The 23,139-nt window shown below is 52.7% G+C and overlaps 1 protein-coding gene across 6 annotated transcripts in view; it reads left to right on the top strand.

Moving 5' to 3' along the window:
* The window catches only part of Arap1 (ArfGAP with RhoGAP domain, ankyrin repeat and PH domain 1), a 63,108-nt gene that overhangs the window by 14,947 nt on the left and 25,022 nt on the right, over positions 1–23,139 (top strand). For 4 of the 6 annotated variants that reach the window (XM_052157168.1, XM_052157143.1, XM_052157160.1 and 1 more), the window contains exons 2-5: positions 4,639–4,715; positions 10,382–10,945; positions 22,093–22,271; positions 22,810–22,874. In XM_052157168.1, coding sequence (XP_052013128.1) covers positions 10,419–10,945; positions 22,093–22,271; positions 22,810–22,874 — 771 coding nt within the window. In that variant the 5' untranslated portion in view covers positions 4,639–4,715; positions 10,382–10,418. Of the gene's footprint in view, positions 1–4,638; positions 4,716–10,381; positions 10,946–15,607; positions 15,941–21,354; positions 21,450–22,092; positions 22,272–22,809; positions 22,875–23,139 lie in introns of those variants that run through there. The other 2 variants (XM_052157185.1, XM_052157176.1) reach the window with 2 other exon arrangements.

Raw genomic sequence — 23,139 nt, 5'->3', positions numbered from 1 at the left:
CACCTCAAACACCTGCGGCTTTCATTAAAGACAGGCTAGAGTTACCGATACTCTCTGGCCTCCACAGCGATGGCCACAGACTTCTGTCAGGCACAGTCGCCTCTGCGAAGCCACTCTGACCTAGCGTGGTGCAGGCTCCAGGCTGTGGTTCCTGGGTGACAGTGACCAGCTCGAAGTTGCTGGAGGCTTCTGGGTTGTGCTTCCAGCTCCTTGAGTAACACTGTCCCCATGGCTGTTAGCACCCAGTCCCCAGGTCTCTGACCTTGGCCGGTGTCCTTTAGTGCAGGAATAGGAACTCGAGAGAGGCCAGGCTCTTCTCAGGGAGAGCAGTGTCTTCCTGTTTCCCAGCCAGCCTGTGCAGCAGCGAGGGCTGGGACGATCCCCACTCCCTGTCAGCTGCCTGGGCTCAGCACGCCGTCCTTTATATTTGACTCTGGCTTGTGAGAGGCAGCAAGTGGCATGACTAAGGAGAGCCGCCTTGCCCAATAGACAGTGCGAGAGCAGGCTGGCAAGATGGCTCTATGGTTAGAACGCTGACCTGAATCCAGACCTGCAGAGCCCAGGTAAAAGCTAGGGAGGCAGCTCAGTGACTACAGGTTCCTGGGCCCTAATCTGACGGTCTGAATTCAGGGTGCACGTGGCAGAAGGAGAAAGGTGGCTTCTGGTTCTGCACATGTACACACATGCATGTGTGTGTGTGCACACACATAGCATAAAGACAAGACAAAATCAAACCTGGACTAGATAGTATGTGTACGTGCATGCGTGTGTGCGTGCGTGCGTTCGTGCGTGTGCGAGAGAGAGAGAGAGAGAGAGAGAGAGAGAGAGAGAGAGAGAGAGAGGAGAGAGAGCATACTCCAGAAAATAAGAGGTTCCAGAAGGAAGGTTGTGGAGAGTGAGAAGTAGGAGTGTCATCCCGGTACACAGTTGTGAGCAGTGAAAGACGTTGTCTCAAGGGGACACATTGTAAGGGACACATGCCCAGGGCACATGCATCATGGCAGGTATGTGCATGTGCTCACACGTGTACATGCACACACACACAGACACACAGACACACACAGTGTACATGCACACACACACACAGACACACACACACAGACACACACACACAGACACAGTGTACATGCACACACATACACAGACACACAGACACACAGACACACAGACACACATACACAGAAACACACACACAGACACACACACACACACACACACACACACACACACACACGCTAAAGTAGGCATAGTAGCACACTCTATTGTCCCAGCCCTCAGGAGCCTCAGTGGCAGAGGCCTTACCTAGCCTGGACAAGGCCCTGGGTTTGATCCCAGACAGAACAGAACAAACAAGAGTAATGAATTTTAACTTTTTTTCCCTTTGAGACAGAGTTTCTCTGTGTAGCCCTGGCTGTCCTGGAACTCTCTGTAAACCAGCCTGGCCTCGAACTCAGAAATCCGCCTGCCTCTGCCTCCCAAGTGCTAGGGTTAAAGGCGTGTGCCACCACTGCCGGGCCGAATTTTAACATTTTTATTTATGATTTCAATGTTTACTTTGTGAGTATGAGTGTGTCTGCCTGCATGTGTGTACATGTACTACATGTATGCCTAGTGCCTGAGGAGACCAGGAGAGGCATTGGGTTCCCTGGAAGCAGTGTGGAGACAGGCGGTTGTGAGCTATCATTTGGGTATTGGAAACAGAGCCTAGGTTCTCTGTAAGAGCGGTGAGTGCTCTTAGCCGCCATCATTTCTCCATCCTGTTTTTAAAGTGTTAAATATTATCATCACCATCATTGTTATTAGAATCCGGGTGTTCTGTGTCCCAGGCTGGCTTTAAACTCACTGTGTCCCCAAAGCTGGTGAATTCTTGATCCTCCTGCCTCTACTTCCCAAGTGCTAGGATTGTGGGTGTGTACGACCATCCTTAGCTTCGTGTTGCTTTAGTAGTATTTTAAACCTAAATATCCCCAATATTATTACTCATCCTGCAACCAGTAGCAAGACAGTGAGATATTTTACATTCTTTTTTTTTTCTTTCACTCTCTTCAAAATCCCATATGTTCAGAATTCAGTGTTCCTCACTTTGGGGACTATGTTTTAAGTGTTCAAAAGGCGGACATGGCTGCCCCAGCTACCTCTCCGACAGGGCAGGGCTAGAAATGTTGAGACTTCTCCTTCCTAGCCCTCTGACTTAGATAAGTCACTCAGCTTCCCTCTACTCTAGTCTCTTATCTTAAAATCTCTAGACCGTTCTTTGTACTTTACAGCTCACTCCAGCATTAAGTGAATTTAAATGTGGAGACACTTGGTGGAAGAAATGCATGGTGTTAGACCTTTTTCTTCCCAAGACGGGGTTTCTCTGTGTAGCCCCCAGCTGTCCTGGAACTCGCTCTGTAGACCAGGCTAGCCTTGAACTCACAGCCTGGCTAGCCTCCTGCCCTGCCTCCCTAGCACTGGGGTTACAGGTGTGAGCCAGTCTGTCTTTTTAAAGCAGTTGTGTGATTTGCCCACCACTCAGGCCAGCACTTCCTCCAGGTGCCAGTTACCTGCCATGTGTCTTAGAGGCTGGGAAGATGGCTCAAGGGGTAAGAGCATTGGCTGCCCTTCCAGGGGACCCAGATGTGATTTCCAGCACCCACACAGTGGCTCAAACTGTCGTCAACTCCAGTCTCAGGAGATCTGACGCCCTTTTCTTGCCTACGGCACCACATGTGTGTGGTGCATAGCCAGACATGCATGCAAAATACCTAGACACAAAATGATTAAAGTCTTAAAATTTTGTTTTAAAATTTCTCACTTTAAAATCCCATCCCTGGGGCCACCGCTGTCTGTAAAGTGCCACATAAGGAGGGGACCTCAGTTTCTGTCCCTTCGTCTAAGAAGCTGGGCAGGGTGCTATCCTCTCGGGGGACACAGTGCAGGGTCCCCAGGGGTCCTGGCCAGCCCACATAGCCTAATTAGTGAGCTCCAGGTCCCAGTGAGACACTTAAAAACCGAGGTAGATAAGTCTTGAGGAATGACACTGGAGACTGATCCCTGGCCTCCACACATCTGCAGCAGCTCCCTCACAGGCCCTGTACCAGCACAAATACCCACAGGCACCACGTGCACATAAAACACCATTTTGTTTTGTTTTTATTTTGGGGGGAGGTATTACTTTGTTTGTTTGTTTGTTTGTTTGTTGAGACAGGGTCTGACTATGTAGCCCAGGCTGACCTGGTACCTGTTTTGTTGTTCAGGGTGGCCCCCTCTTCACAACAGTTCTGCTGCCTAAGCCTCCCACCTACCGGGATCCCACCATGCCTTGCTCCGCATCCCTGTTTTAACCTTGTTCTAAGCAGTGACAGTTGTAGCGTCTACATACCATAAATAATGGTCACGAGTGCCCCCAGGGCCATTGCTCAGGGCCCGCAGTTAGCAGGACTCTCCTGCCCTGATTTGGCTCTTTTGCCCCAGGGAGGGGTGTGTCCATTCCACTGTGTTCACGACCCCCCACCTCACATAGCCTGGTCCTTCTGAGCAGCAGGAGCAGGGCCTGTCCGCTAGCCTGTTCTCTCGTCCTCTGGAAACCCCCTATTGGCTCATTCTCCTCAACCCTTCTAATGGCCTTGCCCCAGTTCGGCCACTCCTTTGTCTCAGCCTGCTCCGCGGCCTCCAGACTAGTGTAGTCTTGTGTTTGTGCGTCCCAGCTCTCCTGTCAGGAAAGCATCCTGCCCTCTTGCCTCCTCCCTCTCTTTGCCAGACTCTTCTGTAGGTGGTCAGCCACTGGGGTCCCAACCAAGGAGCCAGTAGCCCTGAGCCTGTTAGTAACTGCGTCTCACCTCTTAAAAGGACCTCACAGTCCCAACCTCCCACCCCTTCTAGAAGGAGGTTCTACAGTCTCTCCATCTCCCTCCCCTCCCCTTCCCTCCCCCTCCCTTCTCTCTCTCCCTTCTCCCCCTCCCCCTCCCCTCTCCTCTCCCCTTCCCCTCCCCTCTCCTCCCCTTCCCCTTCCCCTCCCTCTCCCCTCCCACCCCTGTCCCTTTCCCCTCCCCTTTCCCCTACCCCTCCCCTCTCCCTCCCTTCTCCTCCTCCCCTCCCTTCTCCTCCCCTCCCCTCTCCTCCCCCTCCCCTCCCCTTCCCTCCTCTCCCCTCCCCTCCCCTCCTCCTCCCCTCTCCTCCCCTTCCCCTCCCCCTCCCTCTTCCCTCCCATCCTTGTCCCTTTCCCCTCCCCTCTCCCCTCCCCCTCCCCTCCCCTCACCTCTCCCTCCCTTCTCTTCCCCCTCTCCCCACCCCTCCCCTCTCCTGCCCTCCTCTCCCCTTCCCCTCCCCTCCCTCTCCTCTCCCCTCCCCCTCCCCTCTTCTCCCCTTCCCCTCCTACCCCCTTCGCCTCCCCCTACCCTTTCCCCTCCTCCTCCCCCTCCCCTCCCTTTTCCTTCCCCTCCCCTTCCCTTCCCTCTCCCCTCCCTTCTCCTTCCCCTCCCCTCCTCCCTCTCCTCTTCTCCCCCTCCCCTCCCCCTCTCCCTCCCCCCTCCCTCCTCCTTGTCTCTGCTTTCTTCCCCTGTCTTTGGTTTGCCCCGACTTCATCTCCTTTCCCTCTCTCTCTCTCCTCCTGCCTTTGCTCCCCTCATGGATTTTCTCCCATCTCTGTCCCTGCAGCTTCTGCCTCAGAGCACCATGAGGAGCCCTTGGGACTAGGACAACCTCTTTGAAGGACCAGGTGTCCCTGGTGGCAGGTGAGTGGGGAGCTGGGATCCTGAGGTGGGAGGTTCTTGGAGGCTGAGACCCGGGGTTTCATATTCCGTCTGGGGAGCTGATGTAGTGGGCAGAAGATGGGGCCTGAAAGCCTGGTAAGGCCTCCCCAGGGACTCTGAGAGGAGGGTGGGGTCCCAGGCTGGTTTGCTGGCTGCTGACTGATTGGTGTCTCCTCCTTGCTTGCTGAGTTTTGGTTTCTTTCTCATTCCCAAGTGCTCTTGATGATCATACCCCTCCCCTTTTAAATTTTAATTTTTTTGTGTGTGTTTGAGTGCTTGCATGTGTGTGTGTGTGTGTACGTGCGCATGCGTGTGTGTGTGTGTGTGTGTGTGTGTGTGTGTGTGTGTGTATGCGTGCATGTGTGTGAGTGTGTGTGTGTGTGTGCTGTGCTCTCTGGTGCCCTAGCATGTATTTGTTTTGTTTTGTTTTATTTTTTTAGGTTTTTTGGATTTGGTTTTTTCAAGACTGGGTTTCTCTGTGTAGCCCTGGCTGTCCTGGAACTCACTCTGTAGACCAGGCTGGCCTCGAATTCAGAAATCTATCTGCCTCTGCCTCCCAGAGTGCTGGGATTACAGGCGTGTGCCACCACCGCCCGGCTCTAGCGTGTATTTGGAAGTCAGAGGACACCTTGTAGGAATCTGAAGGCGTGTTCCCTCCTCTGCCCTAGGGACTGACCTCAGGTCTTCTGGCCTCATGGCTAGCTCCTTTACCCACTGAGCACCGCAGTCTCTTGAAATTGGATTCATTTGGGGGGCTTTTGGCACAAAATCAAAAAGAAGGATCTAAAAGGATCCCGTCTCCTCAGTTGCCATTTCTCCCCAAATGTTTGTTTGTTTGCTTGATTTTGATTTTCTGAAATGGGGTTTCTCCGGGTAGCCCTGGCAGTCTTCGAACTCACTCTGTAGACCTCACATCGGCTGGCCCCTGCCTTCTGAGTGCTGGCATTAGAGGTGTGCGCCGCGGCCTCCCCACAGCCCCAGTGTAGCTTCTTATGTGTCTGCCCAGACTTCATGGTTTTGTTGTTTGTTTGCTTTTTCTTTAGCTCAGATGTTTACACAGTGATGTTCTGCACCTTGCTTTTTATGCTTCGTCATACATATTTAACATCAGTTTATATAAACTTTAGAGCTTAGCCCAGTTTCAGTTTAGAAGTTGCTTTCAGGTTCTAGTTCAGCCCTGGAAGATTTTCTGCTGCTATGTGACTGAGGGGCCATAGTCCCCAAGAACACCCGAGTGCTAGTGCATTTTTTTCTTTCTACAGTCTTCCTTTAAAACTCACGTAATTGAACACTAGGTGGCAGAATATAAAGGGAACCGGCTTCCTCCACACTGAGGTAGTTGTCCAGGGAAGCTGAAGTTTTCATGTTCAAGGCCTGGGCCTGAGCACTGTGTGCCAGGCTCTATGTTTAGTTAATATTTCAAAAATAAGATATTCTTGTGTTCTCTTACCTCAAAAAATCATCTGTGTTTCTGTCCCTGTTCCCTCAGGACCCCTTAACTTCCTTCCTTTAAGCAGAGTTCCCTGGTGTGGCCTTGCCTCCTATCTCTGTGGAGACACGTGGACGGCTTACCCTGGCACTCGGTGTGCCCTTACTGTTGTCGGCTCTTCCTGTATGTAAAAGGCGAAATGCTACAACCAGGTTCTGGTTCTTGCTCACGTAACAGGAAGTTCATTCATGCCAGTGTAAAAGGATCTTCCTCATTTTTCCTTGCCACTTGGTATTTTATTGCATGATTACCCCATAATTTAGTCATCCATTATCTGGCTGATGGGCATTTTGGTTATTTCCATCTTCTGTAAAACACACCGTTTGGTAGCTGATAATCTTCCATATATGTAGCTTTGGGTGGGTGCTAGTAACACTGCAGGAGAAACACCTTTATTTGAGTTTTGACTCAGGGTGACTAGGTCAAAGGGCAGCAGCAGAGGGGCTCTTCTAGTGACTATGACATTGCCATTCCTGGAGGCACCCCTGCCAGTCGGGGAGGATGTGCTCACCCCGTGACTGGTGCTGTGTGTGTGTATGCAGTCTCTTTGTGTTGGCAGCATGTGGGTGGGAGTCAGAGTTTTACCTGTGTGTGCCGTTGAGTGCCTTGTCCTGTGTTTAAAGGCTGTTGAGCGTTTCTTCCTCTGAGCTTCTCTGTTTAGATTACTCTCTACTGCCCCACACCATTCTCTCTTGGTTAGTTTGGCTGTTGCTGTAATAAACACCATGACCAAGAGCAACTTGGGGAAGAAAGGGTTTGTTTCATCTGACAGCCTACATCATGACGAGGGAAGTCACGGCAGGAACTCAGGGCAGCAACCTGGAGGCAGGAACTGAAGCGGAGGCCACGAGGAGGGCTGCTGCTGGCTCACGGCTCACTGGCTTGCTCAGCCTGCTTCCTTTTAGAAGCCAGGACCACCTGCTCTGGAGTTGCAAGTCTCACAGTGGTCTGGGCTCTTGCACATCAATCATTAATCAAGAAAATGTGCCACGGACTCACCCACAGGCTGCTCCGATGGGGGATTCTTCAATGTGATGTTTCCTCTTCCCAGTAACTCTAGCTTGTGTGGAGTTGACAAGTTACAGTGTGCTCACACTTGCGTGCTCCCTTACCCACTTGGGTTCTCGTTCTCTCCCCGCTCCTTTCTCCCCCCTCCCTTCTCCCCTCGCAGCTCCCCCTCCCCCTTCCTTTTTCATTTTGTAATAGAGTTTCAAGTAGCTCAGGCTGGCTTTATGGACACTGTCTTCCCGCAGCCTCCTGAGCGCTGGGAGTACAGGTCGGCTCTTCCAAGCCCAGCTACCGCCCTATTTCCAGATGCTTCTAAGCTTTTGGGGAGTAAGGGGCTGGGGGACACTTAGGTGGTTTCGTGTCTTCCACTTTGTTTATAGTGGGTTCTACCATGCAGAGTAGCTTAATTTTTATATGTGCTGTGTCACGTGACATTTAATGACAAGGACACAGTCTGGGGGAAAAGGTAGGGAGCTAGCAGGGCTGAGTTGGTAGAGTGCCCTGTTCACGTACAGACAGCTCTGGGTTCAATACTCAGTGATGCGTAGCAGGGTGTGGTGGCTTGTGCCAGTAACTGGGAGGTGGAGGAGGGAGGCTCTGAAGGCCAAAGTCATCCTCAGCTACACGGGGAACTTGAGACAAGAGACTTCTGTGACACTGCCCACCCATGCAGCAGTTGTGCCTTCCTGTTTGCCCAGGCCATCTTGTTTGTGTGTGGGTGTTTTCTCTGCATGTCTGTCTGCCCATCATGTGTGCCTGGTGCTTGAGGGGCCAGAAGAGGGTGTTGGATGCCTAGGGAACTGAGTTACAGACTCCTGTGAGCCACTGTGTGGATGCTAGGGAATCAAACTTGGGTCCTTTGGAAGGGTGGCCAGTGCTCTTAACCACCGAGCAAGCTTCTCGTTCTGCCCCAGAGTCAGGCCTGCCCCCTTTAAATCCATAATGTCTCAGACTTTTATCCATATAGCTTTTCTGCCCACCTTCTTCTCCTGTGTGGGGACATTTTTAACTCTTCCTGTTTCCTTTGTCCTTCACTGTCTTTCCCTGACTGAGAATCAGCCCATCAAGTCCCCTGGGATGGAGCTTCGCCGCCTCTTTCTGTTTTTTATTTTTTTAAAGATTTATTTATTTATTATATGTAAGTACACTATAGCTGTCTTCAGACACTCCAGAAGAGGGTGTCAGATCTCATTAGAGATGGTTGTGAGCCACCATGTGGTTGCTAGGATTTGAACTCAGGACCTTTGGAAGAGCAGTCGGTGCTCCTAACTGCTGAGCTCCAGCCCCCGTATTTTCTGTTTTGTGAAGCTGTTGTTGAGTTGGGTCTTGTCCTGGTTACTGCACAGAACTGCTCCCATCTGCTGTGTAACTCTGGACCCAGTGACCATGCTGAACCCTTCTTGTGCTCATGACAGTTTCTCAGAGAAGGAGCTCGGGCTCCCATCTCACAGTCCTATTGGCGACTGTGAAGGTTTATCCGTCCTGATCTATAGTTTTCAGCTGCTCGATTTGTGGTTGCCTTGAGCCTTCAGCACAATCTGGATAATAAACACAATGACAGGATCACTCTCTTGTACCTCCATGTAGTGGGAATTTTTTTTCAAACTTTATTTTTTATGTATGTGTATATGTGTGTGTTCCTGTTTGTTGGTATGTGTGCCACCTGTATGCAGGTTCCTTCAGAGGCCAGAAGAGGGCACGGGGTCCCTGGGAACTAACAATCCAGGCGGCTGTAAGCCATCCAGTGTGGTTGCTGGTCCTCTGGAGGAGCAGCAGGTGCTCTTGACCTGTAAGCCATGTCCCCATGGCCCTGCAATTGGAAATTTCCATTAGTTATGTGAGGTCTGTTTAAGGAAGTGTCAGACTGTTAAGTTAGCTCAGTGCTGAACGTTACCATCGCCTCCTCAGTGTGGGGATGGATGACCAAGAGCCTTCGCTCTGTGGGTCTCTTGGTTGACTCTTCCTGTCTTTCTTGGACTCTCAGCAGAAAGAGGCTCTCAAGTTATTAATATGTGGGTGAGTTCCCACTGCCCAGTGCCCGGTGTGAGGGTGAGTTCCCACCGCCCAGTGCCCGGTGTGAGGGTGAGTTCCCACTGCCCAGTGCCCGGTGTGAGGGTGAGTTCCCACTGCCCAGTGCCCGGTGTGAGGGTGAGTTCCCACTGCCCAGTGCCAGGCCGCATTGATGACCGAGTCAATGAATGGATGGATGAATGCATGAACAAATGAATGTGGTTTTTTTTTTTTTTTAACTTTGTCTTGGTGGTTGGGGAGGGGATTGCACAGAAGGCCAGGATTCAGAGGCTGTGTGGCCTGAAACCTTCAGGGGTTCTTTCAGAGGGACCTTTTCCCCCTCTGGAGCACACCACTTAAGAGACACGGAGGCCAGCAGTGATGCCCTTCAATCCCACATGTGCTCACTGAGCCTCCAAACCTGGCCCTCACCTGGGAATAGGTGCCTCACAGGGACTGGGCCCTGGCCTGGGTCTTGCCGAGAAGAGTGGGTTCAGGGTGTCTTGCCTGGCACCAGCCATACCGTTTCTCACGGCATTAGCTGAGTCTGTAGGCTGGGGGTGTGATGGCTGTGGAGGAGATGATATGTGCGGAAACCTTGAGCTAGCTGTGAGGAACACAGGGGCTCCCAGCCGGGGAGACCAGGGTCATTCAGGCCGGCCTGGCTCTCAGCTCTCAGCTTTGCCTGGTTTGTAGGCACAGCATGGATCTGCAGGGTTAGGGCTGGAGTTGGGCATTGTGGCACATACCTATCATCTCAGTGCTCAGGAGCCTGGGGGAGGAGGATTGATGTAAGTTCAGGCTAGCCTGGGCTACATAGTGAGTTTAGGGTTAGTTCAAGGCCAGGGCCAAAAAGGCACATAGCAAAATACTGTGTCAAAACATGAAAGCCACTAATAACAAGAGAGTAGACTTGGAGTTCGTGGCATGAGCAGGGCTGGGCATTTCAGTTTTCAGCTTCCAAGGCTTTTGTCTTTCGGGACTGTAGTCTCTGGGATTTGGGCTTTAGATCTGTTGGGATTCTGCATTTGAGATTACGACATTCAGGACTCATTCAGGCAGAGTGTGGAAGCTCACAGAGGGACACTGCTGGCCATGGTCCCGGGTTGCTATGCCTCTCACCTGTGATCTTCTGTTTCAGGTCTGAGCCTAGCCCTGGGCCTCTGCTGCTGGAAGCCATGGCAGAGGGCCACGATGCCGCACTGTCAGTAGCCGAGTGGCTGCGGGCACTGCACCTGGAGCAGTACACAGCACTCTTTGAGCAGCACGGACTGGTATGGGCCACCGAATGCCAAGGCCTCAGCGATGCCAGCCTGGTGGACATGGGCATGCTCCTTCCTGGCCACCGCCGCCGTATCCTGGCTGGCCTGCACCGTGCCCAGGCACCCCCGGTCCCTCTGCCCCGCCCCGCCCCACGGCCTGTGCCCATGAAGCGACACATCTTCCGGTCACCACCTGTGCCTGTCACACCACCTGTGCCCGTCACTCCACCTGAGCCGCCACCCACAGCTGGAGAGGATGAGGGTCTGCCTGCTGCTCCTCCTATCCCACCGCGCAGGAGCTGCCTCCCACCTGCCTGCTTCACCCCACCAGCCGCAGCCGCCCCAGACCCTGTGCTGCCCCCACTGCCTGCCAAGAGACACTTGGTAGAACCGAGCGTTCCTCCTGTACCTCCTCGAACCGGACCCCCCTACCCACAGGCCAGGTGAGCGACGTCACGGCTGGTGGGTGGCAGGTCCTAGAATGTAGAGGAGCCAGGGTTGGAGGAATGACTCTGACTGCTGGTGGGGGCACAGGTTTAGAGAGACGAGAGCAGGGCTAGGCAAGGGCAGAGTGGGGTGAGGGGTGGACCCAAGGATTTAAGGATACCTGGATATGTGCGGAAAGAGCAGGGGAGCCACAGTGGCCCCCGGGTGACTATCCCAGCAAGTAGGTGGTGGTGCCGTCACTGAGGGTGGCCCAGTAACGGAAGGAAGTTTGGGAGACATGAGTTCGTTGGGGCACCTGGCCTGAGACACTGTGGAGATCAGGGTGTACCCTGGCACTAGGAGAAGATGTGTGGAGAAAGACAGAGCCCTGGGATGGAGGCTCAGGTGTGGGGGCGGAGAGTGCTTCTGTCCGTCATACCACTCCCCACCCCCAATGCTGTGCTTGACAAATCTCACCAAATCCCAGGACCCGTCGGAGCTGCAGCCTGCTTCGGAGTTCTTCGGAATTCCTTCTCCTCTCCCTGGCCGGTCTCCTCATTGCTTCCCCCAGCTTCTCCCTCTTTCTGTGGATGCTCCACTCATCCCCCCCCCCCCCCCGCCCCAGCTGTTTGCTCTGCTGCCAGCCAGAGAAACATCGAAAGACAGGCTGCCGTATATTTGGGAGAAAGACATCTGTTGGAAGTCTGAAGGGATGTGCTGTCTGTCACAGGTCTCCTGTCCTTTCACTGCTGGTCAGTGTTGGGAAGCTTCATTGATCTCTGCAGCAAGCCTCTGATGGGCACTGTGTTCTGATTTCAAGCTGGGAACCTGAGGCTTGGGGCATGGAGGGAAGGGTAGCTGGGTCCGTGCAGATGTGGGGGAAGTGGGGGCAGGGAGCACTCTTGTGGGGAAAATCTGTGAGGTTTTCCTCATCTAGAGAGTAGCATTGAGTCAGGGAACCTTCTAGGCCAAGCCAGGTCTAAAGTTATGAGATGTAATTGATGGGGAAAAAAGGCACAAGATTTTTTTTTTTTTTCCTGAATCCTCGGGATCCTGTTACCACAGTATACATTCATGGTTCTTGGTGCTATTCCGCCCTCTAGTGGCCATTCTTCTGCATGGGGGGGGGGTGGTCGGGCAAACCATAGCAGGTTCAGAGTTGCTGGAATTCAGATACCCTGAATTTACCACCCCACATCCATTCTCTCCTTCCTTCTCCCAACGTCAGGGTGTGGTAGATTTTAATTGTTTTAAACTTTAATTTTAAATGTTTTAACCTCCCTTCAAGTCCACCATCCACCAGAGGTAGTGGAAAAGAAAGGTTATTAGTATATGGGAAGAGTGGACCTGTTTAGAAACTGTTTTTTGGAGCAAATCTCATCTGCATTGTTAGAAGACCAGCAGTTCAGTTTACAGAAATCAGCAGCAGCAGCTCGATCTACTCAAGAACATTTTACATCCTAGCAGTCTAGTTTGGTAGTGTCAGGACAGTAAACACGAATCAGCAGCAGTGCAGGACCTAGCAGAGACAGCTGGGTCTCAGCTGAATTGGCAGGAGTCTGCAGGAGGCAGGCACCAGGACCCTCAAGGGGTTCTTGGCTGTGCCTTTCTCAATGAAGCAGAGATCAAGAAGCACTGTTAAAAGCAAGTCAAGCCTCGCACTGTCCTTCCAAATGTCTTGTTTCCCCATGTGTCTTATCTCAGCCTGTGAGTCTGTCTTAGCAAAACTTCATGTGAGTCTGCACCCGCGGACATCACTCTGCCAATTGTCCTGAGTCTGTGAAAGCAGCAAAAAGCCACAGGAACCTCTCAAGGAGTTTTTTGGTGTGTTTCTCTCTATGAAGTCATGACAAACGGAGCTCAACAACGCAATGAATACATATGTGTGGTTAGTGAAGAATCCTTCGTCATGCATTCTTTCATGTGTTTGCTTTAGCAGAGCATCCTTTCATCCATGTCTGCTTCCGCGAAACATTCCTTTACGTGTCTGTTTTAGCAAAATGTCTTTTTACCTGTGTCTGCCTCAGGAAAAACACTCTTTCACATGTTTGCCCCAGCAAAACACCTTCTGACACAACTGACTTTCCAAAGAAACCATTGTGTTTCCACTTCACCAGGGTGACCCTCTGGAGATGTTTTGGGAAGGGAGAGGCCTTCAGAAGAGGACAATGGGAAGAATTCAGCCGGGATAAGATTTTAGGCTATAGACCAAGATGTAAGCAAATCAGGAAAAAAACAAGGATAAAAATCATATCCACAACCCTGAGCCCCAGGACACAGGGCCCCACTCTCAGAGCTACAGTCTGAACACAGGTGCTTGGCTAGCATATGTGGGAGTCAGGGCTTCTAATTAAGACGTCTGGCTCTTCAGTAGGCATGGGTTTCAGGGAATTATAAAATGGTGTAATACTTGCAAGAAATCTGTGTGCATTCTTCATGTTTCTTTTGCTTTGTTTTGTTTTTTTCTGTGCTTTAGGATCAAACTCAGGGCTGTGCATGTGCTAGGCAGGTTCTCTACTACTGGTCTGCGTTTCCAGCCCCATCTTGTGTACTACAAATCATCTGGACATTACTTGCAGTGCCAGATACGCTGTAAATGCTCTGTAGATAACTACCATTATGGATTGTATAGAATAGGGACAAGAAAAAAATCTACATGCATTCGGGATAGATGCGCGTTTGCTCCACACATCTGGATCTGCAGTTTGTTGACTCCATGGATGTAGAGCCATAGGTTGCAAAGAGTCATCTTTGATCCCCACAGTCTGGGGCCATTCCTTAGGGCACAGTGGTGCCAGGCCTGGCATCTTTATCCTGGGAATGAGGCCTTAGTAGTTGTGGGCATTTGCAGTCCTCAGCTCATGGGAATACAAAGGCTTTAGGATTTTGTTTTAATAGTATTTAGCTAATGAATATGAGTACACTGTCACTGTCTTCAGACACACCGGAAGAGGGCATCGGATCTCATTACAGATGGTTGTGAGCCACCATGTGGTTGCTGGGAATTGAACTCAGGACCTCTGGAAGAGCAGTCAGTACTCTTAGCCGCTGAGCATCTCTCCAGCCCCTAGGGTTTTTTAAATCTTATTTTACGTGTGTGGGTGTTTTGCCTGTCTGCATGTCTGCACACATGTATAGGTATACATATGGACACATGTCTGTACACATGTATAGGTATACATATGCACATTTGGCCAGCTGTCTGGGAGGTAGCATGTCTGTGCATATTTGTGCCGGCTCTGCTTGATCCTAATGGGTACAGGGCTCTGCATAGTTCGGTGGTGACAGGCCGGTCTATGTGGCTCCTCTGGGCTGATAGATGTATACACAGGCCTGTGCGTATTGCTGCTATGGGGATTGCGGGGCTAGGCTGCATTGTGGATAGTGTGCAGATGCTGTTTGGGTAAGCGAATTGGCACATTTATTGTTTGTGTACTGTCAAGTGTGAGTCATTGTTCACATATGTGTGTGCATATGCTGCCAAGAGCCGTGAAGATGTCAGCTCTCCGAGGCTGGGGCATCTCCGTCAGTTTCCTTTACTCTTGAATTTCCAACGTCTGGCAAGCAGCACCTAATAGGCCCTTTAAACAAGTCACAGAGAGGAAAGGCCAGTTGTGCCAGGAGCTTTCCCACTGCGGGTGCAGAGCTGGGATGTCTGCAGATGAGGTGAGCAGGCCTCAGCCCACACAGGCCTGAGAGGCCCTGAGCTCATCACTCCAGATCCTTCTCCTTCATTCATGTCATCCACCTGTGGGGTGGGGGTGCCTTCAGCAGAGGTGGTGAGAAGCAAGAAGCTGACAGGATTCTAGGCCACAGAAAAGCTGTAAACAAACCAGAAAACAGAGAAAGATGGGGCTCCCTCCTTCCTGCCTGGTCAGATTGAGGGCTTTTAGAAGCAGGCTCACACAACAACCTGAAGACCCCACTTCACCTCTGCATCTGAAACATTGTTATTTCAGCCCATGGCCGTGAACTGACTGAGGGGAGCTGTGCCCAGAGCCGTGCCCAAAGCCACTCCACCCCAGAGGGGAATCCAGTGTTCAGATCCTGCCTCCTGGCCCTGTTCACTCAGCTTCAGGTGTCAGACAAAATCCTCAGGGCTTGCTTCTCTGCATCACAGAGGAAACATTTCCGGTCAAGGGTCTTAGAATCACTTCACACAGCCCCTTCCTTCCCTCTGTGGGTCTCAGCTTCCTCCTCTGGTACTTGGAAACCTATAGGTATTTGAGGGAAAGGAAGTATTTGCCCAGACTGGCCAGCCACTGGCTGGAGGCACACCTTTCCCTTCTGTGCCCCAGAATGCCTTGCCACACAGCCAATCCTTGGTCTTTCTGAAGACTGATCACCTGTTGCTGGGGCAGAAACTCTTCCCTGCAAGGAGCCTATTTTGCAGCCTCTTTGGGCCTCCTTCAGCAGGTTGGGACAGGAGACTCACCTTAATCATTAGTTAAAATCAGGGCTTCCTGGGCAGGAACCCTGTGAGGCCTCAGGGGACCAGCTAATTGCTCCATTTTAGTTTGGACTCTGCTAGCGTGGCCTGAGGGGCGGGGAGGAAGTATCTGTCCCAGGGGATTATGGGTGACGTTTCTCTCTGTGTGTGTTTTCAGGAAGTGTGTTGGCCTAGGCTGAAGGGGGGCGGGGAGAGGGTAAGAGAGGCGGAGAGCAGGAAGCAAAGACCAGAGCTGGATACACACAACACACACACACACACACATACACACACACACACAATCTCTCTCCCTCCCCGACATATTTATGATTATATTCAGATACACACACATTTACATACATTGAGACACTACCCATAGGTGTGCATAGACATACCTGGGGCTCACATATCCAAGGGAACAGGACTCAGACACAGCTGACAATAGGGACTCTGGCCACAAGACCAGGCAGAACACACACAGGCTTGTACGGGCAGGCACAGGGCACCTTGACACGCACTGGTCTACCTGTCTGGAGCCTTAGGAGTTCTTAGGCCCAGGACAGGATTCAGCAGGCCTCTGAGGGTGAGTGAGGGGCAGATCCGGCTGGGGTGTTGGACAGGTGGGAGGGCTGGGAGGACAAGTCTGTCTTTGTCACTTTCTGAGCTGTGCTTTCTCTTGGTTTGCTCAGACAGTCCCAGGCCCCTGTCTTGCCCTCTCCTGTTGCTTTGCTTTGTTGGCTGTTCCTTTCTAGCACTGCTGCTCCCTTCTCCTTCCCCCTCTGTGTCTCCACAGCAGCCTCTCTATATCCACTAGTGATCCCAAATACCCGCTTTTCTGGACCTTTGTCAGAATCTGCCCCACAGACTGGTGTGTGTGTGTGTGTGCGTGTGCGTGTGCGTGTGCGTGTGTGTGTGTGTGTGTGTGTGTGTGTGTAGGGGGGTGTCTCTGCTCCTTGGGCTTCTCGTGCCCACCTTTTCCCTTCTGGCATTCATTCCCAGTTCCTTCACCATCAAGCAGTTTCCTTGGGGGAGATGTAAGTTAGCTTGTGGCACTGTCAAGTTTAAGATGGCTGTGTGTCTGAACCCCTTACCCCCAGCCCAAGGTGACAAGGACCTCCCTGCAGAGGGCTGGCATTTCATCTGTATGGTTCCCCGTCTGCCCGTCTGGTGGCCAGGGTGGTCGGTTGGTGGGTGCATGTTGAGTGCGAGGTTGCCCTCCCCTCCTTCCAGTTTCCAGGAATCCCTAATGAGCCCAGCACCCCTTCGGTCACTGGGGACACATTATGGCCTCTACTTTGGACTGGTCACCAGAAGTGGTGGGGGAGGGGTCCTGGAACTGTCCGAAAGCTCGCCAAGGGCTGAGCTGTTCTTCTTGTCATCATGGGAACAGTGGTGCCAAACCCAGGAGGTGCACATAGCAGAGGCTACCTGCCTCTTGCCCACCACGGCAGGGCTGGTCTGTGGGGCTCAGGCTGTGGGGTGGCGTGGGGTGCCCAGCAGGCTGTGTTAACTATAAGAGGATGAAATCCATGTTTGGGTGGATTTCCTGGAGGGAGAAGTGAGTTTTAAGCAAAAGGGAATTGATGGTTTGGGGTCATTTTGTGTAAATGTTTCCAGCTGAAGCCTGGCTCGCAGGAGTGCTTAGGAAGGGGAGCTCCGGCCCAGGAAGAAGTGCCAGGGCTGGGGGCCTGGTTGTATGCTGGACTCTAAGTGGGTGCTGTTGAAGGGTGGGTCGGCTGCAGCCTCTCTGGAGCAGGATGCTGGTAGGGAGCAGTATAGAGCATGCATGCTAGCTGCAGCCCCTTTGTGTTAAGTGGCATGCAGGCTGCAGACCTCTGCTCCTGCAAACGAGGCCTGACGAGAGCTTTGTGCACGATGGCCTGGGCAGAAGTGAGTGGGACAGAGCCAGGCTGTACAGCGGCAGCCCGTGGTGGAGGAGGAAGGACAGAAGTGACATGGGGGAAGCTGGGAGTGCAGGGCCCAGCTGTTGAGGAGGAAGTGGGCAGCTGGGAAAGTTTACCACTGGAAGGGGCACTGGGAAAGGCCATGGTCCCCACATCACTGGGCCTGGCCTCTTCTTGCAGCTGTGCTGGTGAGAGCCTAGAGGAACTGGCCTGGGTCCTTCTAAGGTCCATGGAACATTTTACTCTGGGGTAAAGTGTAGTGTGGGTCCTTTGTCCCGAGGTCACCGCAGCAAACCAAACATTGAAGGATGTAGCATGTAGAATGGTAAGAAATACGGAGGTAGTCTGGAGAGGGGGCTCAGTTGTTAGGAGCACTGGCTTCTCTTCCTGAGGACCTGAGTTCAATTCCTAGAGCCTACATAGTGGCTCACAACCACTTGTAACCTCAGTTCCAGGCGATCTGATGCCTCTTCTGACATCCGTGGGCATCTGCATGCAGGAGGTACACTTGCATATATATTTACACAAATGCTTAAATAGATAAATCTTAAAGATAGAGAAGTAGTGTGGAGGTGGGGGAGCCCCAAGGAAGCCCCTAAGAAGCCTGAGGCATGAGGGAAAGCCCGCAGTAGAGGTGGAGGATGTGGGATATATGTCTTAGGGAAGAGTACAAATTTGGCTGGACAGGTACAGGTGTCCGAGGTGAAAGGAGTGCTTTATGCAAAGGCTTTGAAGGGTATGTTTATAGACTGCAGCTTGGGACTGTAAGAGGGCCCAGAAATTAAGAATCCACACTGCTCTTGTAGAGGACCTGAGTTTGGCTCACAGTACCCACGTTGGCTAGTTTACAACCACCTCGAACTCCAGCTCCTGGGTATCCTCTGGCCTCTGCGCTAGTGCATACATCTATACACAAACGTGTACAAACATACGAAATATTTATAGACTGCAGTGCAGATTAGCTTTTTATTTGGTTGGTTGGTTTTTTATTTTCTGAGACAGGGTTTCTCTGTGTACCCCTAACTGTCCTGGAATTTATACAGTAGACCAGATTGACCACAGACTCACAGAGATATGCTTGCCTCTGCCTCCCGAGTACTGGGATAAAAGGTGTACACCACCATGCCTGGCTCAGATTAGCTTTTTATAGATACTTGAAAGTGAATGGATAGGGGACGGGGAGTTAGTCCAACGTCATCTTGACATGTAGGCTGCTCCTGCAGCCCTCCTGTCCTCAGAGTGAGCCTTGGCTTCTCTGGCTGGAGGTGGATATAAACAGAAGTATTGGGAGGGAGCCCAGGGCATTTGGAGAAGGAGACGCCTGTAATGCAGCTTTGTGGCCTAGCCTCTGAGGCCCTGACTCTGTTGGCTACAGTCCAGGTAAGAAACCATGCTATCTCCTGTGAGAGTAGTGTGAATGAACTTGACGGTTAGTCAGAGGGGAAACTGAGGCTCAGAGGTGCTGACTGAGCTCTGGGGGGCTCAAACCCAAATCTGCCTGCCTCCAAACCAGAGCAGACACATGTCATTGTGTCCAGGACAAGCTGCTTGCACCTGTTGCCCTATAATGGCCATTGACTGAGCCTTAAGTTTCTGGTTCATACCATTAGTGACAGGGTCACTCTAATCTTACCCATTTAGACTTGGGGGCCTCATATGTCTCCCAGCCCTAGGTACAAGGTCCTAGGGTATTTAATCTGTAATGTCAGACTTCTTGGGCTGAGGGTTCAGGCTGAGATGGGTCACCACCTGTCCCTGGTGTCCAGTCCTATTGTGAATGACATAATAATTAAAATAGATGATCCATATGTCCCTTGGCTAGAGAAGGGCCTGAAGGACAGCAGAGCTGGGGGTAAGTGGGAGGAGGGGGCTTTCTTTGCCTTTCCATGGCCCATGGGGCTACATGTTGAGGTACTGGGGGTGCTTTCCTGGGTTGGGAGTTGGTAGAAATCAAAGGAGATGGAGCAGTGTGAGCGTAGGGATGATTCACCAATACTTAAGGCTAGGACTGTTTATAAGGGCGGACACCCAGGAGCTGCTCCCGGGGTGCTCCCCGCTCCTGGGATGCTCCCCGCTCCTGGGGTACTCCCTGCTCCTGGGGTGCTCCCTGCTCCTGGGGTACGCCCCCCTCCTGGGGTTCTCCCCCTCCTGGGGTGCTCCCCCTCCTGGGGTGCTCCCCTGGGCTCAGTTCTCAGTAGGGGATACTACCCCCTCCCCTGGGGATTTCCCACAGGCTGTGCCTTTCTGACCTCACTTCTCCTTTCCTGGCCCTGACTCAGCAGTCCTCAGTGCCCTATGCTAGGCCGTCTGGCTGTCATGGGGGTTTCTTGCCACGAGGGCTATGAGAGGCTCTGTTGTCTCCCCTCCCAGGGCAGATGATAAAGCAGAGGGCGGGCACCTGCAGGTAGCAAGCCTCAGCGCAGGCTTGTGGAACATGAGGACAGTGGTGGAGGTAGACATGGCGAGGGGAGCTTGTGCTTGCCTGACCCCTGAGGATGAGGAACAAGAGGGCACCCGGTTGCCACGCTCCACCCCTCAGGACACTGAGGAGGGGAGTGACAATAGGAAGCCAGGCCCACTTGTTTGGCCTGGGGAGTAGGAATCCATACTTCCCCATAGTTCATGGTCTGCTCTCAGCTGACTCCGGAGCATGGCCCCCCGCCGCCCCTTCTTCCTGGTCTCCGGAAGCAACAGCATGGTGAATTGACGTGCTTATCTGGAAGGCTAAGGACATCGGGTATCTGGGACCAGGCAGGCTGTTGGGCAGGTCAGCGGTCAGGTGCTTGGTCGCCATTGAATCATTTATTTGTTTCGTTGGCAACCAGACTACTCAGCTTGTTGTGACTCTGTCCACATAGCGGTCCTCCTGTCCACCACCCGCCCTTTATAGCACGCTCTGGTGGTGGGGCTCGAGAGTCAAATGCTTTCTTTCCCTCCTGCAGAGAGACTCAGGTCTACTGGGGAGACAGTCTAGTGCTGTGCTCACGAAGGGTCATCATACTCTCTGAAGCACCGCCCCGTAGAATCAGTTCCCAGAGAGGTAGGTGGGGTGTGGAGTGCTGCTTCCTCCCACAGTAGAGGCCAGTCAACAGCTGTCACCATCCACACAGCTGTGTAGCAGCCATTCCTTTTGACAACTCAGGTGACAGCTCAGAGGTGAGAGACAGGATCAGAGTAAGCAGGTGACGCACTGGGAGCCAGCCTGGCTTAGAAACTTCTATTCCCAGGGGCCAGTGAGCTTTCTGGTCACCCCGCCAACGTGCATGTTCTCAGTTGCAGGTCGCTACAGTGTTTGCTGGAGGTTTCTCCTGTTTCCCCTGCAGTTGTTGCCAAGGCAGGGCTGAGCCAGGCGGTGGTGGCGCATGCCTGTAATCCCAGCACTCTGGGAGGCAGAGGCAGGCAGATTTCTGAGTTCGAGGCCAGCCTGGTCTCCAGAGTCAGTTCCAGGACAGCCAGGGCTACATAGAGAAACCCTGTCTCGAAAAATACCAAAAAACCACACATACACACACACACACACACACACACACACACACACACACACACAAAGGCGGGGCTGTGTGCGTAGCTGTGCTGCTGCAGCACCTCTCACAGGTCATGACTCCACAGGGACGTTCCCTCCCTGTCTGCATGGCTGTAGCACAAGCTGTTTGGAAACAGACACATTATGGGAAGCACGAGCTCAGCTTCTCTTAGCTTAGGTGCTAATGGAGCCTGGGCAGGAGGGACATACTTTGAAGAATATTATTTGGAATATTTTTCACATACAGAGGAGGGCATCAGGGTTGAGGGAAACAGAAAGGGGTAGCGGGGAAGATGTGGTGTGGAGGCAGGGATGCTTCTATAAGGAACGGGGAGAGGGGAACTGGTGGATTCAAGAGTGACCCAGTCATATCCTCCTAGGCCTCCTTGCGTTTCCGGCAGTCACATGCTGCTACCCACTGCTGGGAACACTGGGGAACAGACCAAACCAAAAGTGACCAAAGGGGAGGAAGCTGCCCACTCTGATGCTCCTCCTTAGCCCTTGGCAGATGTGGACAGAGATAGCTGGTGGGAGCAGGCCAACAGGACTCGGCCGCCATTCTAACTGCTGGGCACCGAGGATCCTGTGTGTGGCTGTGTGACCTACTCTCTCTGCCCTCGAAAGCAGATCCTACTCTACGGAAGAGGAGACGCGGACCTGGAGAGGTTAGGCATTTAGTCCAGGGCACCCAGGAGTGAAGATACCAAGGTGGGGCTCAAACCTGTGTCCTGGATGACAAAGCCCTTCAGGAGACTCTCATCACCAGAATAGGGCAGTAGGAACTATGGGGGGCGGGAAGACCTGGGTACCCGAAACAGGTCCGAGAGACTGACATCAGAGAGGAATAAAAGTAGAGGGTGAAGAGAGCTTGGGGGACTGAGGTCACCATTTCTGAATGTGGACAAAAAAAAAAAAAGAAGAAGAAGAAGAAGAAGAGAGGTCCTTGCCCAGAGACCACAATCTGGGCCTTAGGAACCAGTTTCTGAGGCTCTGGTCAGTGGCTTCAGTGCTGGCCTTGGTGCCTGTTTCAATCCCATCCTGTCTGCCAGCAAATGCCCTGTATCCTCCATGGCACATGTCAAGACTTACCTCCCCCTTGCTCCATTTGGGTCTTTTCTCTGTGTGTTGTGGAGCACCAGGGTTGGGCGACCCAGCTACGGACCCAGAGGGGCTGGCCTGAGAATGCTGAGGTCTGTGCGAGGCAGGCTGGTGTCTAGCTTGGGAAGATGCTTGCCTAGTGAGCAGGGCCTCGGTGGGTCAGAACCCTGGCTGGTACCTGCTGACACCCAGCCCTGGGTCTATCCTCAGCCTTCTCTCTAAGGAGGAGTTACTGCTGCCATCAGTGTCAACCCGGTCCCAACCAGAGCCTGCAGAGCCTCCGTCCACCCTCCTGCCTGCCTTTCCCCAGGGGCTCCTGCAGCCTCCGTCTCCTCCTCTCTGTCCTCCTGTGATCCCTCCCAAGCCTCCCCGCCTGCTCCCTGAGTTTGGTGAGTGCTCCTAGGGGAATTGGGCTCTGGGTGGGCTCCTGAGATCGTACCTCGAAAGCAGGTAGTGGGCGTACTTGCTTTCTCCTGGTGGCTCCTGGCGTGTCCTAGGCCTCTCAAAGAGCATACTCTTTCTTTCTTCTGTCTCCTGATTGCCAATTGTGAGCATGGCTGACCCTTGGGGTAGCGAAGCTCCCGGGCTGAGTAACTCTTGGGGCCACCAGCCCTTGGGGCCACCTCCCCTTGGGGCCACCTCTCCTGGTTCATCCGATTCTCGTTACTTTGTGTGCCTCATTTGGACAGTCCCCACCCCGACTCCCAAGCTTGCTGCTTGGTCAGCCTCCTTGTGGTGGCCCTTCCTTTTCTTCAGTATAAATAGCACTTCCTGTCTCCTGTGCCTTTCTTTTAAAACTCAAGCCTGGGTGTGTGTGTTTGTGTGTGGTGGTGGGAGTTTATTCTAGCCTGGGAGTGGCCTTTGTGAAACCAAGACCCAAGAGGAGGTCAACTCCTGGCTTCTGAGCCAGCCCCTCTCTTTTACCAGACGACTCTGATTATGATGATGTCCCAGAGGAGGGGCTGGGGCCCCCAGCCAGCGTGATGACCAAGGTAGGCGGGTCAATTGCTTGTGGTTGCCTGGCTGCCTGCGTTGTGGAGGGAGGGCTACTCATTAGCCTTAGAGACCCCAGGGTCTCCTCCTCTAGCAGCATGGATACCTAGCCTGTTGTACTGTCTGCCTGATAGGAGTCACCGGGGGTCTGCAGCTCGTGGTCTATGACTTGTATTCCAGTGCTCTGGCTGGGTGTATGTAGTCTGTTGCTGTTTGTGTCTCAGCGTGGCTTCTCTTTCTCTGTCCTCATGTCACCTCTCTTGA

Source organism: Apodemus sylvaticus, chromosome 1, assembly GCF_947179515.1.
Source record: "Apodemus sylvaticus chromosome 1, mApoSyl1.1, whole genome shotgun sequence".
Taxonomy (NCBI): Eukaryota; Metazoa; Chordata; class Mammalia; order Rodentia; family Muridae; genus Apodemus; species Apodemus sylvaticus.
The sequence above is the reverse complement of the archived record's forward strand: the minus strand, read 5'-3'. Positions and strand labels throughout refer to the sequence as shown.